We start from the raw sequence: 16,031 nt of genomic DNA, 5'->3' as shown, positions 1-16,031 counted from the left end.
GTGATCTAACTCCATATACCTGCCTTTGGCCCATATCCCTTAATACCTTTGGTTGCCAAAAAGCTATCTAGCTCAGATTTAAATTTAACAATTGAGCTAGTATCAATTGCCGTTTGCGGAAGAGAGTTCCAAACTTCTACAACCCTTTGTGTGTAGAAATGTTTTCTAATCTCACTCCTGAAAGGTCGAGCTCTAATTTTTAGACTGTGCCCCCTACTCCTAGAATCCCCAACCAGCGGAAATAGTTTCTCTCTATCCACCCTATCTGTTCCCCTTAATATCTTATAAACTTCGATCAGATCACCCCTTAACCTTCGAAACTCCAGAGAATACAACCCCAATTTGTGTAATCTCTCCTCGTAACTTAACCCTTGAATTAGCCGCAGTAACCCCTGGGCTAGCATGCAGAAACAAATTCACCAAGGCTCTTACTCCTGGTTGCTATCCAGTGACTCTTACTGGAATGTGTGTGTGTGTGTGTGTGTGGAGATTGGGTGAGGACAGGATTGAGCTTGACAATGATGCCCCCCACAGTTAAATAGCCTGCTGACCCTCATTGCCAAGGCTCACAGGTGAACAATCGCCATTTGTGCATGGCCTCAGTGGCCCAACAAGGTGTCAATGGCTTCAGGAAAAGAGCAGAGAGAACTCTGGCAAGTAAAGAGGAAACCAATCAAATTATTGGGGCATGACTGGGCTGATGTTTTATGAGAAGGTTTATTTCCTGCATGTGTGAGTGCATTAATCAGCTTAATCTGTACGATCCTGACTTGGCACTTGCGGAATTGCCAGGATTTGGAAATAAAATAGGGAGCAGGGGTTGGAGTGGTGTCAAGTTTTACTTAATTTGACACAGACATCCCCATATTTAGGAATTTACGACACTGTACCAATGGGACGTGCGGTGCAGATTGTTGGCCCGTTTAAGTGTGAGTCAGAGCGCCTGCTCATGTTCAGTAACTTTGAAAGCTGTTTTCAGTTTGTTTGCAGGCTTGTGGAGGAAATCCCTCTGTTGCAGTGCAGTAACTGTAGAAACATCCATGAGAAAACGTGACACTAATAATCAATAAGAGTAGAGTCATTTTTTTTTCAAAAATATACTTTATTCATAAAATTTGTAACGATACACACAGTGCAGTTGCCATATCACATTTCAAACATAGATAATGCAGATTAGACAGTTTGCAAGATACATAAAGTACATTTTAAATATGATTCCAACAATACAGTTACACATCGTACATGATAATTACAGTTCATGACACTCTAGAGTGCCTCATTGCTTATTGATTACAGATACATTACATTTCATTACTTTCTGCCCGAGGGGGGGTTTTCCCTGATTCCAGCCCCTCGGTATATAATGGCGGGAGGGCTCTCAATGGTGGCTTTTGCGGCAGCCACTCCCAGCTTGCAAACTCTGGCCTGGAGGCACTCAGTCAGGTCAACTTGAGAGGAAAATATTCAGCTCCCCCTCTGCCAGTTGCTGCAAACCACATTTTCATTCTTGTTTGTATATTTTTGATGTTTGCAGTGTGCAGTTTGCAGTATAAAATCCGTTGTGATCGAGCCAAAAGAGTAATTTAGGTTAAGAATTACTGTTGGTGTTTATAGTGGATGAATTCTTAGAAAAAATTGCATTTATACAGCGCCTTGCACAACCTCAACCTAAGTGGTTTACAGCCAATGAGGAAACACAACAGACAATTAACGCACAGCAAGGTCCCGCAAACCACAATGAAAGTAATGACTAGATAATCTGTTGGTTAAGAGATAAATATTGGCCAGGACACCAGGGAGAACTCCCCTGCCCTTTTTCAAAATAGTACCATGGGATGTTTTACATTCACTGAGAGGGCAGAATTGGTTTAACATCTCATCCACAAGACAGCACCTGTGACAGTGCAGCACTCCCTCAGAACTGCACTGAAGTGTCAGCCTAGATTTTGTGATCAAGTCTCTGGATGGGACTCGAACCCACAACCTGCCTGATATCAGAAGCTAAGAGTGCGACCCACTGAGCCACAGCGGGCACCTAATGCAGCCTTATGTGTTTCCATGTTTGGAAAACAGAGAGTTTTTGAAATGCACAGCAGGAAGATCACCATCTAAAAATAGGGGGAAAGGATAGATTTATATTTGGGTGTGACTCTTCATCAGAACTCAGCACTCGGATTTTTTCCTCGATGATGCTGGGGCATTTATCCTTTCAGGAGCTACTTAAAAAAAATTATTTAAAATACTGTAGTTAAATAGCATACGCTCAATCCAGGTAAATCTCCACCTACCATGGGTCTGGGACGGTGTGATAGTGAACCAGTTTTGTCTTGTGAATGTAGAATGCTATGCTGGGTGGCATTATTGTAGGAGTCAGTATGTAATTTCCTCATAAGATAACCTCCTCATCCCAGGAATCAGTCGAGTGAACCTTCTCTGAACTGTCTCCAAAGCAGTTATGTCCTTTCTTAAATAAGGAGACCAAAACTGCACACAGTATTCCAGATGTGGTCTCAGTAGTCTAGATGTTCCAAGTAGCTCTCTACAACTTTTATTTTCATATTTAAACAACCTTAACCCTTCCAGGAGAAATGGCATCAATAAACCATCCAATGCATTGTCTTTTCAGTGTTTGATAATATCAGAAAGAGCTCGTCACTTGCTGCTACATTACCTATCTAAAGGTGTCAGCTGTGGCTCAGTGGGTCGCACTCTCACCTCTGAGTCAGAAGATTGTGGGTTTAAGTCCCACTCCAGGGACTTGAGCACAAAATCTAGACTGACACTCCAGTGCAGTACTGAGGGAGTGCTGCACTGTCGGAGGTGCCGCCTTTCAGTCGAGACGTTAAACCAAGACCCAGGTGGATGTAAAAGATCCCACGGCATTATTTCGAAGAAGAGCAGGGGAGTTCTCCCCAGTGTGCTGGCTAATATTTATCCCTCAACCAACATCACTAAAACAAATTATCTGGTCATTATCACATTGCTGTTTGTGGGATCTTGCTGTGCGCATATTGGCTGCCGCGTTTCCTACATTACAACAGTGACTACACTTCAAAAGTATTTCATTGGCTGTGAAGTTCTTTGGGATGTCCTGAGGTTGTGAAAGTTGCTATATAAATGCAAGTCTTTCTTTCTTTTTCCTTTCTTATTTCATATCTCAGACCCAGACAGGAAACTGGTATGTTAAAGGGGAACTATTTTCATTAACAAGAGTTTGCCAATTATTTTTGTTGTTTTTTTCCTTCAGGTCCCATTATGTTTCTTTCCTGCAGCTTTTTTCCTGAAAAATATAAGAATTCCAGTTAATGCAGAAACATTAGCAACCTTAACTCATGCCCACATATACACGAACACATAGACAAAGTTACTAGTGAATTGTATTGACCCTGAGACTAAACGTAAAGAAGTTTATTCAGAGCATTATATTTACTCAGTGCTTTGTCTCCTCTCAGTGACAAAAGCCGTAAATGTTCAGTCAGATATTTCCAAAGTGAAGTTCAGGCAGAGGACGCACTCTGCCCCTTCACTAGGTTTCCGCCTATCACACTGGTAACCAGGTACAGCCTTGCTGCTTACATTGTGCAAACAACCACACCCAAGGGAGAAAAGACTGGTAATCAGAGGAGCAAATGACTCGTAGTTAGTTACAACAAAAATAGGAAATGCTGGAAACTTTCAGCAGGTCTGGCAACATCTGTGGAGAGACCAGAGGAATTAACGTTTTGAGAGCAGAGCTTTTGTTAAAACTGGAAGATATTACAGATGAGCACTTTTTAAAAAAAGATCAGAACAAAGGGAAGGTGAAAAACATATACACACACACATACACCATGCACACACACATTGTGCACACACACAGCACATACACATTCAGCACATACACACAGCGTGTACACACACAGAACGAACACGCGCACACACAGCATTCACGCACACAGCATATGCACGCACAGAGCAAACACGCACGCACACCGCGTGCACACACACTCAGCACACACATAAACACAGTGCACACTCAACACACACACAAGGTGCACACACAGTGCACATACACTCAGCATACACACATACATTGCACACACAGCGCACACACAACACACAGTGCACATACACTCAGCATACACGCATACAGCGCATACACACAGCGCACACACAACACACAGCACACACAGTGCACACGCACACAACACACACAAACAGTGCACATACAATGCACACAAGCACACAGTGTGCGCACACACAGCATGTACACACTCAGTGCACACACATACAGAGTGCACACACACATAGCTCACACACACAGCATGCACATTGCGCACACACACAGCGCATACACAGAGTGCACACACATTGAACTCACACAGTGCACACACACATGCACACAGCGCACACGCATACATGCACACACAGTGCACGCACACAGCGCATTCATACACATGCAGACATAAAGTGCACACACACGCAGCGCACACACACACATGCAGACACAGAAGTGATATTAGAAGGAAGAAATAGGAGGCAGAATAAGAGAGATCAAAAATAAAACACATATACGAGACACAGAGAATGTGTGAATAGCTGAAGGAGATGGGGGGATGAATGGAAATAGGGGAAACTGGAAGAGCCGGTCAGATCCCAGCAGCCCAGGACCCTGGTAGAAGAAAAAAGCAGGGCCAGTTTAATGCGTCTGGCGTAACATCAGTAGCATCATGGCACAAGCATTGTTAAAAGCAGCCGTGAGATGAAATAAGCAAAGGGAGAGCAGTGCGCTGTGGTCAGCTGTGATGGATGCACATTTTAAGTAAAAGTCCCCTGTCACTCATTGCCCCAGCAGCAAAATCCCCAGGCAACCAACATACTCAGGTTCATTGACTTTTAAGCCAGTATTATGTTCAAGTGTGCAATGTTAATATCAGGGCTGGGACTGCTCGGAGACAACTGCCAGGAAAGAAAGCAAGAACTTGCATTTATATAGCACCTTTCACAACCTCAGGAAGCCCCAAAGCGCTTTACAGCCAATGAGGTACTTTTGAAGTATAATCACTGTTGTGATGTAGGAAACATGGCAGCCAATTTGCGCACAGCAAGATCCCACAAACAGCAATGTGATAATGACCAGATCATCTGTTTTAATTGTTGGTTGAGGAATAAATGTTGTCCAGGACATCGGGGAGAACTCCCCTGCTCTTCTTCGGGATAGTGCTAATGGATCTTTTACCTGAGAAGGCAGATGGGGCCTTGGCTTAACATCTCATCTGAAAGACTGCACCAAGAGACAAGCAACCACTCTGTGGAAAGGCAGCATATTTGTTATAAAGGGGAGGGCAAAGGAGCATGGTTTCAGTCCCCAGAGATTAAGCTAATCCTTCAATTATCTTTTGTATGTTGTTATAAGTGATATTTTCCTACGTATTCATTTTTTCCCCAACTATTGTAATTAGTTAGAATGAGATTTTTTAAAATAAAAGCTTAGATATTAAGTATCATTTTTACTCCCAAGTTCTCAAATGAATCAGGCTGTGATGGCAATTAGAACAGATTGGTTACAATAAATATAACTGATTAGAAAAACATAGGAAATATGAAATTATAATAAGATTCCTAGGAGTGGGGCGGATTTCTGTCAGTTAAGTAATTTAATCAACTGAATCACTCTTAAATTAAATAGACTCCTCACAGTAGCAATTAAGATAATTAACATATTAATCAATCTATGAGGACTCCCTTGACAGCTTAGCAAATTCAGCCACTGAGTCATACAGCCCAGAAGGTTTAATCCCAGATCTGTGCTGAATCAGCTGATCTCAGTCCGGTTGGCAGGAGGGGTACTGTAGTTAGTTCAGCACCCCTTGGCTTCCATCCGAAACTGCTGCCCATATCCTAACTCGCACCGAGTCCCGTTCAACCATCACCCTCTGTGTTCGCTGACCTACATTGGCTCCCGGTCCGGGAACGCCTCAAATTTAATATTCTCGTGCTCAGATCCCTCCATGGCCTCGCCCCCTCCCTATCTCTGTAACCTCCTCCAGTCCTACAACCCTCCGAGATCTCTACGCTCCTCCAATTCTTGCCTCTTGCGCATCCCCGAATTCCTTCGCCCTCCCATTGGCGGCCATGCCTTCAGCTACCTAGACCCCAAACTCTGGAATTCCCTCCCTAAATCTCTCCGCCTCTCTACCTCTCTCTCTCCTTCTTTAAGACGCATCTTAAAACCTACCTCTTTGACCAAGCTTTTTGTCACCTGTCCTAATATCTCCTTATGTAGCTCGGTATCAAATTTTGCCTGATAACGCTCCTTTAAGCACCTTGGGATGTTTTATTACGTTAAATGTGCTACATAAATGCAAGTTGTTGTTGAAAGTGTCTGTTTGTGCAAGTATGTCAAATGAAGACAGGGTTGAGCTAGAATTGTGGTGATTCTGTGGCCAAATAGCCATCTGACGCTCACTATTAAACTTTATACATGAAGATAGCAACTTGGAATGGGTAAGAGGGCACAGCATCCATGGAACTGCACGGCCTACCGCCATATTCCCATCCCCGACCTAGATTTTCCTCCCTCCCACTCCACTGGTAAGGTGGCTGGCCATCCCTTCACCATCCTACTGCTTGTAAACGATGGCAGGGAGGTTGGGTCTGGAAACCTGCCTTCCCTTTCGCCATTGCTACCAAGACGCCAGAAATCACCAGTTAAAGGGTGGCAACAGACCATGGGGCATCAGCCGGAGAGCTGCTAGTTCATTGATTGGAGGGAGAGGGCCTAGTGGCAACTATCTCCCCTCCGTATAGGTCCTCTTCACTCACCTCTTGAAGGCTTCAGTTGAGTTTTCCAAACTCTTCAGGTCACCTCTGCCCCCCTTTAAATGGCCTCCCTCCTCATGGTGGCACTGCAGCAGGTATCCCAGCACTGGCACATCTGCCTCTTTGGCAGCGGTAGGTTCGTGCCGGGGACCTGCCCAAAAAAGGCAATGACTGCTGACCGAGGAAAATGGGGGTCAAGGCAGGGGGCAGATATCCCACCACCACCCTCCTATAGTGGGAGAAGGGAAATACAAACAAACGAACATAGGAAAACGTCAGACAGGCTGGTTCATCCAGTCCTGATGAATTACCATTAATCCAGCTTTAGAAGCCCGGCCAGGACATCCTGTCACTCCCAATTTAGCAAAATGTAAATAGATTAAAGAAAAATAAAATCAAGATACTGTAAGGAACAAAACTAGAAGATAATTACACAGCCCACTTAGAAATTTGCATGACGTGCCAACCAGGAAAATTAACAAAAACTTGATCAGCAGGTTCCAAAAAGCTGATGCAACCCCCAAAGAGAGGGACAACTCAAACTCAGCCCTGAATGTAAACCTTATGACATGCGAGGGCTGGAAGTGCACTGGAACACGAGCTTGTCATAACTTATACTGTGAGTATACTTAAGCTGCACACATTAAGTGTCAACATTAAGTGTAGACTTTAACTGAAGCAGAGGTAATGGGCACGGTATAATGGGACCTGTACACACAGACATAATTCAATGCTCATTTTAAATTCATACATCCTGACCTTATTTGTGTGTAATACTTCATTTGACATTATCTACATTATACTAAAAGTCATAACTCTGTGGGCACTTGTCAACTTTTCCCATTATAAACTTGTCACACTAGAACCTCCCGCCTGTGGAGGCGCTGTAGTGCAAGAGAATGCAATTACAGCCAACTACCAATAGGTAGTTTCCATTACATATGTGGGCATTGGAATTTATAATGGAATAAATTGACCGGAAATACGGGTAGACATAAGATTTTCAATGTATTACATATACTCAATCTTCTGTGGAATTGCACATGGGGAATCAATTCTAAGCATAGTCTTCAAGTTAAAAAATGTGTAATTGGACCAAAGGACGCAGCTGCAATCAGTCTCTATTTTAAAGTAATACATTCTGTCGTTATTTTTATATTTTTATTATACATTCATACGTCCAGTGAGTGCTATGTAAACTTGCCATAGATGGGAGTTAAGATGCAGATCAGCCATGATTGAATTGCCGAACAGGCTGGAGGGGCTGAATAGCCTCCTTTTGTTCCTATGTTCCTGTGTTGTAATTACAGTCTCCCACCGGTGGTGGGCTGCAGCACCTGCACTGCGAAACAATTACAGAGGGACAAGTTTACATCCGCAGTTTCCATTCATATTATGGAAATAGGAATTTAAAATGCAAACAAGTGGCAGAAGGTGCATGCAGACATAAGATTTTTAATATATAATAGATAGATAGAGATCTGGGAGCATGTTCTGTCCAGAATGTTTTGATTTTTGTTACACTATTTGGTGCACTTTCTGGGACTTTGCGACCTACTGTAAATCTGCCTTTCAAGCCAAAAAGATTTTTTTCTCTAGAAGTGTTAACAGATATTTGACCTATGAAAATAAACATAGTTATAGGAACATAGGAACAGGAGTAGGCCATTCAGCCCCTCGTGCCTGCTCCGCCATTTGATAAGATCATGGCTGATCTGTGATCTAACTCCATATACCTGCCTTTGGCCCATATCCCTTAATACCTTTGGTTGCCAAAAAGCTATCTATCTCAGATTTAAATTTAGCAATTGAGCTGGTATCAATTGCCGTTTGCGGAAGAGAGTTCCAAACTTCTACCACCCTTTGTGTGTAGAAATGTTTTCTAATCTCGCTCCTGAAAGGTCTGGCTCTAATTTTTAGACTGTGCCCCCTACTCCTAGAATCCCCAACCAGCGGAAATAGTTTCTCTCTATCCACCCTATCTGTTCCCTTTAATATCTTATAAACTTCGATCAGATCACCCCTTAGTTGTACAGACTTTGACACAATTTGTCAGGGTGAAGTTGAAATAACAGCCTCCATTAAAATGGCGGATGGAGAAAAGTCAAATGAAGATATTGACCATTCATTCATTATTGCCAGTAATGGTCATTTCCAGCCTATGTTGCACTTTTGAACCTGTCAAAAAGGCTTATTATCTTGTACAGGAAATAAAAATCATTACATACTGCAGTCATGAAAAAAAGTAGTGTGTGAAAACATGGTTTGCAGGAACAGACACAGGGAGCTGGAAAGTTACTGAACATAACCAGGCATTATGACTCACACAAACAGGCCAACAATCTGCATCACACATTACAGCACTACACTAGTAAAATCTTAAATATGGGAATCTCAGCACAATATTTTTAGAAAGACTTGTATTTATATAAGGCCTTTCATGACCTCACAGCCAATAAAGAACTTCTGAAGTGTAATCATTGTTGTAATGTAGGAAATGCGGCAGGCAATTTGCACACAGTAAGATCCCATAAGCAGCAATGAAATAAATGATCAGATAATCTGTTTTTAGTTGATGGTTGAGGGATAAATATTGGCCAGGACACCAGGAGAACGCCCACTGCGCTTCTTCGAAAAGTGCTGTGGAATCTTTTACATTCATGTGAGAGGGCAGACGGGGCCTTGGTTTAATGTCTCATCCGAAGGACGGCACTTCCGACAGTGCAGCACTCCCTCAGTACTCCACTGGAACATCAGCCGAGATTATGGGCTCAAGTCTCTCCAGTGGGGCCTGAGCCCACAACCTTCTGACTCAGAGGCATTAGCGTTACCACCGAGTCAAGGGTGACTGGGTAAAAATTAAATGAGATTCACTGTCATCCCAATCCCACTCCTTATTTTCAAACTCTGGCAATTCCACAAGTGCAGTGACAGGACTGCTCGTATAAGACCGGCTAATTCATTCATCCCAGGAAATTTCCTCCCTATCTCAAAATAGCAGCTGCAACTAATTTAAAAAAAAACAATCTTCACTTAAGACAACAGCTGAGCATATCCCAAAAAAATCCTTTCAGGGAAATAACAGCTTTCTAAAAACAGCTTGTTATATACAAATTCTTTGAGCACAAACACTAAATGAACAAACTCTGCAACTGTGACTCTTGGAAACTATCTTAAAACTTTTCTGCCTCAGACCTGTGCTAAACTGTTGGAGAAAGTAAGGTCTAACTGATCGGAGTGGTTTATAATGATGAGATGATTTGTCAGGTTAAAAAAGTTGACAGTCGGCAAATTTACACAGCAGGAGCGCTCCTCAGCTTCTGGCTCCACTTCAGCCTTAGGGAGGCGGGTAAGTCAGAGGGCCTCCTCCTGGGTCTGGGCCACGGTGGCTATCCGCAGGTCCAGGTTGGACGCGGCCCGTGGGGCGGTGGCTTGGGCTGCCTGCATCTCTCACGGGGCGTTCTCCGCGCCCGGGCGGGCCTGGAGAAGGAGGATGGGATGTCCGCCAATACGCTTGAGGCTTTCCGCCACTGGTGGGCACCGATAGGGACCGGAGTGCCTAGTGGATACAAGTAATAACATTATTATTTAAGTTTTTATAAACTTCCTTTGGTTAAGTTCTTTATTAGTTGTGCCCCTTTAATTGGGGGTGGGGGCACTTTTGTTGGGTTAGCTGAGGAAAGGATACAACAGCAGGCGCTGCGCGCGCAGCCTCCCACCCGTCGATGGGCGGGATTGCATAACGTGATTGACAGTTGGCGCGATGACATCACAGAAAAAGTACGTCCCCATTGAGTTTGCGCAATGCCGTTTTAGAGCGGAGGTTTGTGCGTGATCACGCCACAAACCCCCACGATGTTTACGTCCGGCAACTTCCGGTCAAAGTGTAAACAAGATGGCGGCAGCGGGGTGCGGGTGTTGGAGTCTGTTGGGCGTCGAGTTGTTGTTGTTAATGGCCGTGGCCTTCGGGCCCGAGCCGAGCCGGGGTTTCTCGGAGCCGGGAAAATGGAGCCTGAATATCGCCGGGGTAAGTCCTCGGGTCGCGGTGTGATCCGGAGCGGGCCCGTAACTATAGCGACGGCGCTGTGTGAGTGGAGTCAGGCAGCAGCTGGGACCTGGGCCTCTGTCACGGGACTGGGGCTGCAGCTTAGGCGGGCGGTCGTGTCACACGAAGTGAGAATGGAGAAGATTGTTGCAGCAGGGCCCGGGCCCGGCCCCTAGCCCTAGCCCTAGAGTGCGGGCTGGGACTGAGCGGCCCTGAACTCACTGTGGTTTGGCCCAAAGAGGGCACCAGCTCTGTCAGCTAAACACAGGTCAGGTGTCACCGAGGAGGCAACTGGAACCTTTTTACGGACAAAAACCTATCCCAGTGACAGGGGAGTGAGAACCCCAACTCTCTCCTCCAGACTATTGTTTTCTTCGCCTTGATTCATTCCTTGGAAGTAGCAACATCGGTGTCTCTTTGTCTCCAAACCACACAGCTCCTTGTGTGCTCCATAAGAAATAGGAGCAGGAGTAGGCCATTCAGCCCCTCGAGCCTGCTCCGCCATTCAGTAAGATCATGGCTGATCTTCGCCCTCAACTCCACTTTCCCGCCTGATCCCCACGTCCCTTGATTCCCTTAGTGTCCAAAAATCTATCGATTTCAGCCTTGAATATATTCAACGACTCAGCATTCGCAGTCCTCTGGGGTAGAGAATTCCACATATTCACAATCCTCTGAGTGAAGAAATTCCCCCTCATCAGTCCTAAATGTCTAACCGCTTATCCTGAGACTATGCCCCCCTAGTTCTAGACACTCCAGCCAGTGGAAATATCTTGTCAGCACCTTCCCTGTCAAACCCTCTCAGAATCTTACATTTCAATAAGATCACCTCTCATTCTTCTAAACTCCAGAGAGTATAGGCCCATTCTACTCAATCCTTCCTCATAGGACAACTTTCTCATCCCAGGAATTAATTAGTTAACCTTTGTTGCACCGCCTCTAAAGCAAGTATATCCCTCCTTAGGCAACAAGTCCAAAACTGCACCCAGTACTCCAGGTGCGGTCTCCCCAAAGCCCTGTACAATTGCAGCAAGACTTCCTTGCAATAAAGGCCAACATACCATTTGCCTTCCTAATTGTTTGCTGTAGTTGCATGTTAACTTTGTGTTTCATGTACAAGAACACCCAAATCCCTCTGAACACCAACATTTAATAGTTTCTAAACATTTAAAAAATAGTCTGTTTTTCTATTCTTCCTACCAAAGTGAATAACCTCCCATTTCCCCACATTATACTCCATCTGACACCTGGCCCACTCACTTAATCTGTCAATATCCCTTTGCAGAGTCTTGGCATCCTCCTCAATTTCTTGGTTATCCGTTGCTGATTTCTAAAGCCCTCCCAATCCTCGGGCTTACTACTCTCTTTGGCAATATTGTAAGCCTCTTCTTTTAATCTAATACTATCCTTAACTCCTCTAGTTAGCCACGATTGGATCACTTTTCCTGTGGAGTTTTTATTTCTCAAGGGTATTTATATTTTCTATCTGTACATTATGTATCATTTCTTTAAATGTTTGCCATTGCTTATCTACTGTCGTATCTTTTACTCTTATTTCCCAATTACCTTAGCCAACTCACCCCTCATACCTACATAATTGGCCTTATTTAAATTTAAGAACCTAGATTCGGACTTAATAACATCACACAAACTCAATGTGAAATTCATCATATTATGATCACTCTACCCTGAGGGTCCATTATTATAAGGTTAGTAATTAATCCTGTCTCATTACACAATACCAGATCTAAAATAGACTGTTCCCTAGTTGGTTCCTTGACATACTGTTCTAGAAAACTGTCTCTGATGCATTCCATGAACTTGTCCTCCAAACTACTTTTGCCAGCTTAATTTGCCCAGTCTGTATGAAGATTAAAGTCCCCCATGATTATTGCATAACTCCTGTGGCATGCTTGTCTAATTTCCTGATTTATACTTTGTCCAGCGCTATAACTACTGTTAGAGGGCCTGTAAACTACTCCCACCAGTATTTTCTGCCCCTTGTTATTTCTTAGCTCCACCCATACTGATTCTACATCTTGATTTCCTGAGCTAAGATTGTTTCTCACTACTGTCTTTTGTCATCCTTTATTATCAGTGGTATCCCACCTCCTTTTCCATTTTGTCTATCTTTTCTAAAATTCAAGTATCCTGGAATATTTAGTTCCTAACCTTGGTCACCCTGTAACCACATCTCAGTAATGGCTACTAGATCAAACCCATTTATCTCTATTTGTGCCATTAATTCATCTATCTTGTTACGAATGCTTCATGCATTCAGATACAACGCCTTTAATTTTAACTTTTTTTCCCTGAAGTGACTTCAGTCACTAATGCCCCATTACTTTTGTTAAACTCTGTCCCTTCCTGACACACTGCTTGTTTTTATCCAAATCATTACTCTGCTGTACGGCCTTGACTTTTCTTTTTAGATTGATAAAATTACCCTTAGCTGAACTCTTTCCCTCCCCTCTTATTAGTTTAAAGCCCTATCTACCGCCCTAGTTATTTGATTCGCCAGGACACTGGTCCCAGCCCGGTTTAAGTGGAACCCATCCCAATGGTGCCAGTGCTCTATGAATTGAAACCCCTGCTTCCCACACTGCTCTTTCAGCCACGCATTTAACTGTTTGTCCCTATGCCAATTTGCGTGTGGCTCAGGTAGTTATCCAGAGATTATTGTTTTTGAGGTTCTGCTTTTTAATTTGGCCCCTAGCTCCTCAAACTCCCTCAGCAGAACCTCATTCCTAGTTCTACCTATGTTGTTGGATCCTACGTGGACCACAACAACTGGATCCTCCCACTCATGCTCAAAGTTCTTTTCCAGCCTCAAGGAGATGTCCTTAACCCTGGCATCGGGCAGGCTTCACAGCCTTCGGGACTGTCGCGGCTGCAGAGAACAGTGTCTATCCCCCGGACTATACAACCCTCTACTACATCACATTCCTTTTTACTCCCTCCCACCCCCACTTGAATGGCCTCCTGTACTACAGTGCCGTGATCAGTTTGTCCATCCTCCCTGCAGTCTTTGATCTCATCCATACAGGTAGCAAGTACCTCGTATCTGTTGGACAAGGTCAAAGGCTGAGGCTCCTCCATCACTGCATCCTGGGTTCCCGTACCTGCCTCATTCGCAGTTGCATCCTCCTGTCCCTGACCACTGACCAAATCTAAACCACTACCTAATCTATGGGGTGTGACTGCCTCCTGGATCAAAGTGTCCAGATAACTCTCCCCTTCCCCGATGCCTTGCAACATCTGCAGCTCTGACTCTAGCTCAACAACTGAGCTGAAGTTCAAGTTGCAGACACTTACTGCAGATGTGATTGCCTGGGATCATGCTGCTTTCCACAAACATCCACATGCTGTAGTTACGACACACCACCTGCCCTGCCATCCCCATCCAACCTTGCGTTATTTATTTACTTAAATGGAATATTTATTCACTCGATATTTTTAGTTTTATTAACTAATTAGTTTATCTAGTTTAAGTTATTAATTTAATAAAGTAAGAGCAAGTTATAGTTTCCCAGCTCTTAATTAAACCCCCTGCCCTAGTTTAGAGAGCAAAACAAAAATGGTAATACTCACTGAGCTCATGACAGTGGAATGGCATCACACAGAAGTTTGAAATGTTGGGGGCATACTAAGAATTTAAAGATTGCACTATCACATTCTTGGGATGTCTCAAAGAGCTTTGCATCCAATGAATTATTTTTTGATGTGTAGTCACAGTAATGTAGGTGAATGTGGCAGACCATTTGCTCACAGCAAAGTTCCACAAACACGAAATCGCCTAAATATAGGTTAATCTGTCTTGATGTTGATTGAGGGACACTTGGGGGAACTCCCCAGCTTCTCTTCAAATAGTGACATAGGATCTTTCACATCCACCCAAAGCAGCAGATAGGTTTTAATGTCTCATAAAAGACGGCACCTCTGACTATGCAGCACTGCCTAAGCACCTACACCCTTCTAATTCAGAAGCAAAAGTGCTGCTGACTGAGGAAAATAGTAACAGGAGTAGGCCATTCAGCCCTTTTGAGCCTGTTTTGCCACTCAACTAGATCATGGCTGAGTATTGCAGGGAATATGTATTGGGGGCCAGTTACTCATTTCAGGCCAGTATCTGTAGAGTGCATTGTGGCATCATCAGAACTGAATGACCTGATGCATTCACGTTCAGACTTCTGTTCAGCAAATTAAATTCTAAAGAGCAGATGGGACCACTGATAACATTAAATACATGGAAAATGTCCCTAAAAGTCCAAAGAATGCCTAGGATAATTTTAAACTTGGCTTTGCACTAGACTGCATTATAGTAGATATGCAAGTGCTGGGACGCTACCTCCTACGGATGACCTCACTTTTTGTACAGTCCTGATCTGAATCCTCAGTACATCATGTGTCCATAGACACTTGAAACCACTTCACATTGATGCAGAAAGTATATAGCTGGATAGTGCAACTCTGTGTGGCACTGCATTCATGGTCCACAGTTGAATTACCTGCAGACACTACCTGGGCTCAGGCGTGAAGAATGGCCACTTGCTCAAGTACAGTGACGGTGACCAGTGGATGTGGAACTGCATCCCAGGAAGAGTCAGCGCCTTGATGGGACAAAATTGGGTTGGGGTGGTTGGTATCTGTTTCCCACCTATGGGAGTGTATGGCTATTTATGGGTATGGTAGTGTAGTGGTTATGTTACTGGATTAATAATCCAGAGAATGCGAGTTCAAATCCCACAATGACTGTTTGAGAATTTGAATTCCGTTTCAAAAAATAATCTGTAAAAGTAACCATGAAGCTGTCGGATTGTCGTAAAAACTCAAGTGATTCACTAAAGTCCTTTAGGGAAGGAAACTTACTGTCCTTACCCGGTCTGGGCCTATTTGTGACTCCAGACCCACATCAGTGTGGTTGACCCTTAACCAGCCTCTGAAGTGGCCTATCCAGTCAATTGCATCACAATTGTATCACCACTGCTCAGGGTAACTAGGGATGGGCAATAAATGTTGGCTTCGCCAGTGATACCCACATCCCGAGAATGAATAATGACATAGAATTTACAGCACACAAACAGGCCGTTCGGTCCAACTGGTCTGTGCTGGTATCCACACAAGCCTGCTCCTGCCCTGTTATCTAACCCTATCTGCATATCCTTCTATTCCTTTCTCCCTCATG

The 16,031-nt window shown here is 43.9% G+C and overlaps 1 protein-coding gene across 2 annotated transcripts in view; it reads left to right on the top strand.

Annotated features, from left to right (window-relative positions):
* The first annotated feature begins 10,663 nt into the window (after positions 1–10,663).
* zgc:162698 (Transmembrane protein 87A-like) overlaps positions 10,664–16,031 on the top strand; it is a 53,502-nt gene continuing 48,134 nt past the window's right edge. The window contains exon 1 of one of the 2 annotated variants that reach the window (XM_067975127.1): positions 10,664–10,828. In XM_067975127.1, the coding sequence (XP_067831228.1) occupies positions 10,697–10,828 (132 nt within the window). In that variant the 5' untranslated portion in view covers positions 10,664–10,696. The remainder of the gene's footprint in view (positions 10,829–16,031) is intronic. The other variant, XM_067975126.1, reaches the window with a different exon arrangement.

This window comes from Heptranchias perlo, chromosome 41 (genome assembly GCF_035084215.1).
Source record: "Heptranchias perlo isolate sHepPer1 chromosome 41, sHepPer1.hap1, whole genome shotgun sequence".
Classification (NCBI taxonomy): Eukaryota; Metazoa; Chordata; class Chondrichthyes; order Hexanchiformes; family Hexanchidae; genus Heptranchias; species Heptranchias perlo.
This window is presented reverse-complemented; position numbering and strand designations above follow the sequence as displayed.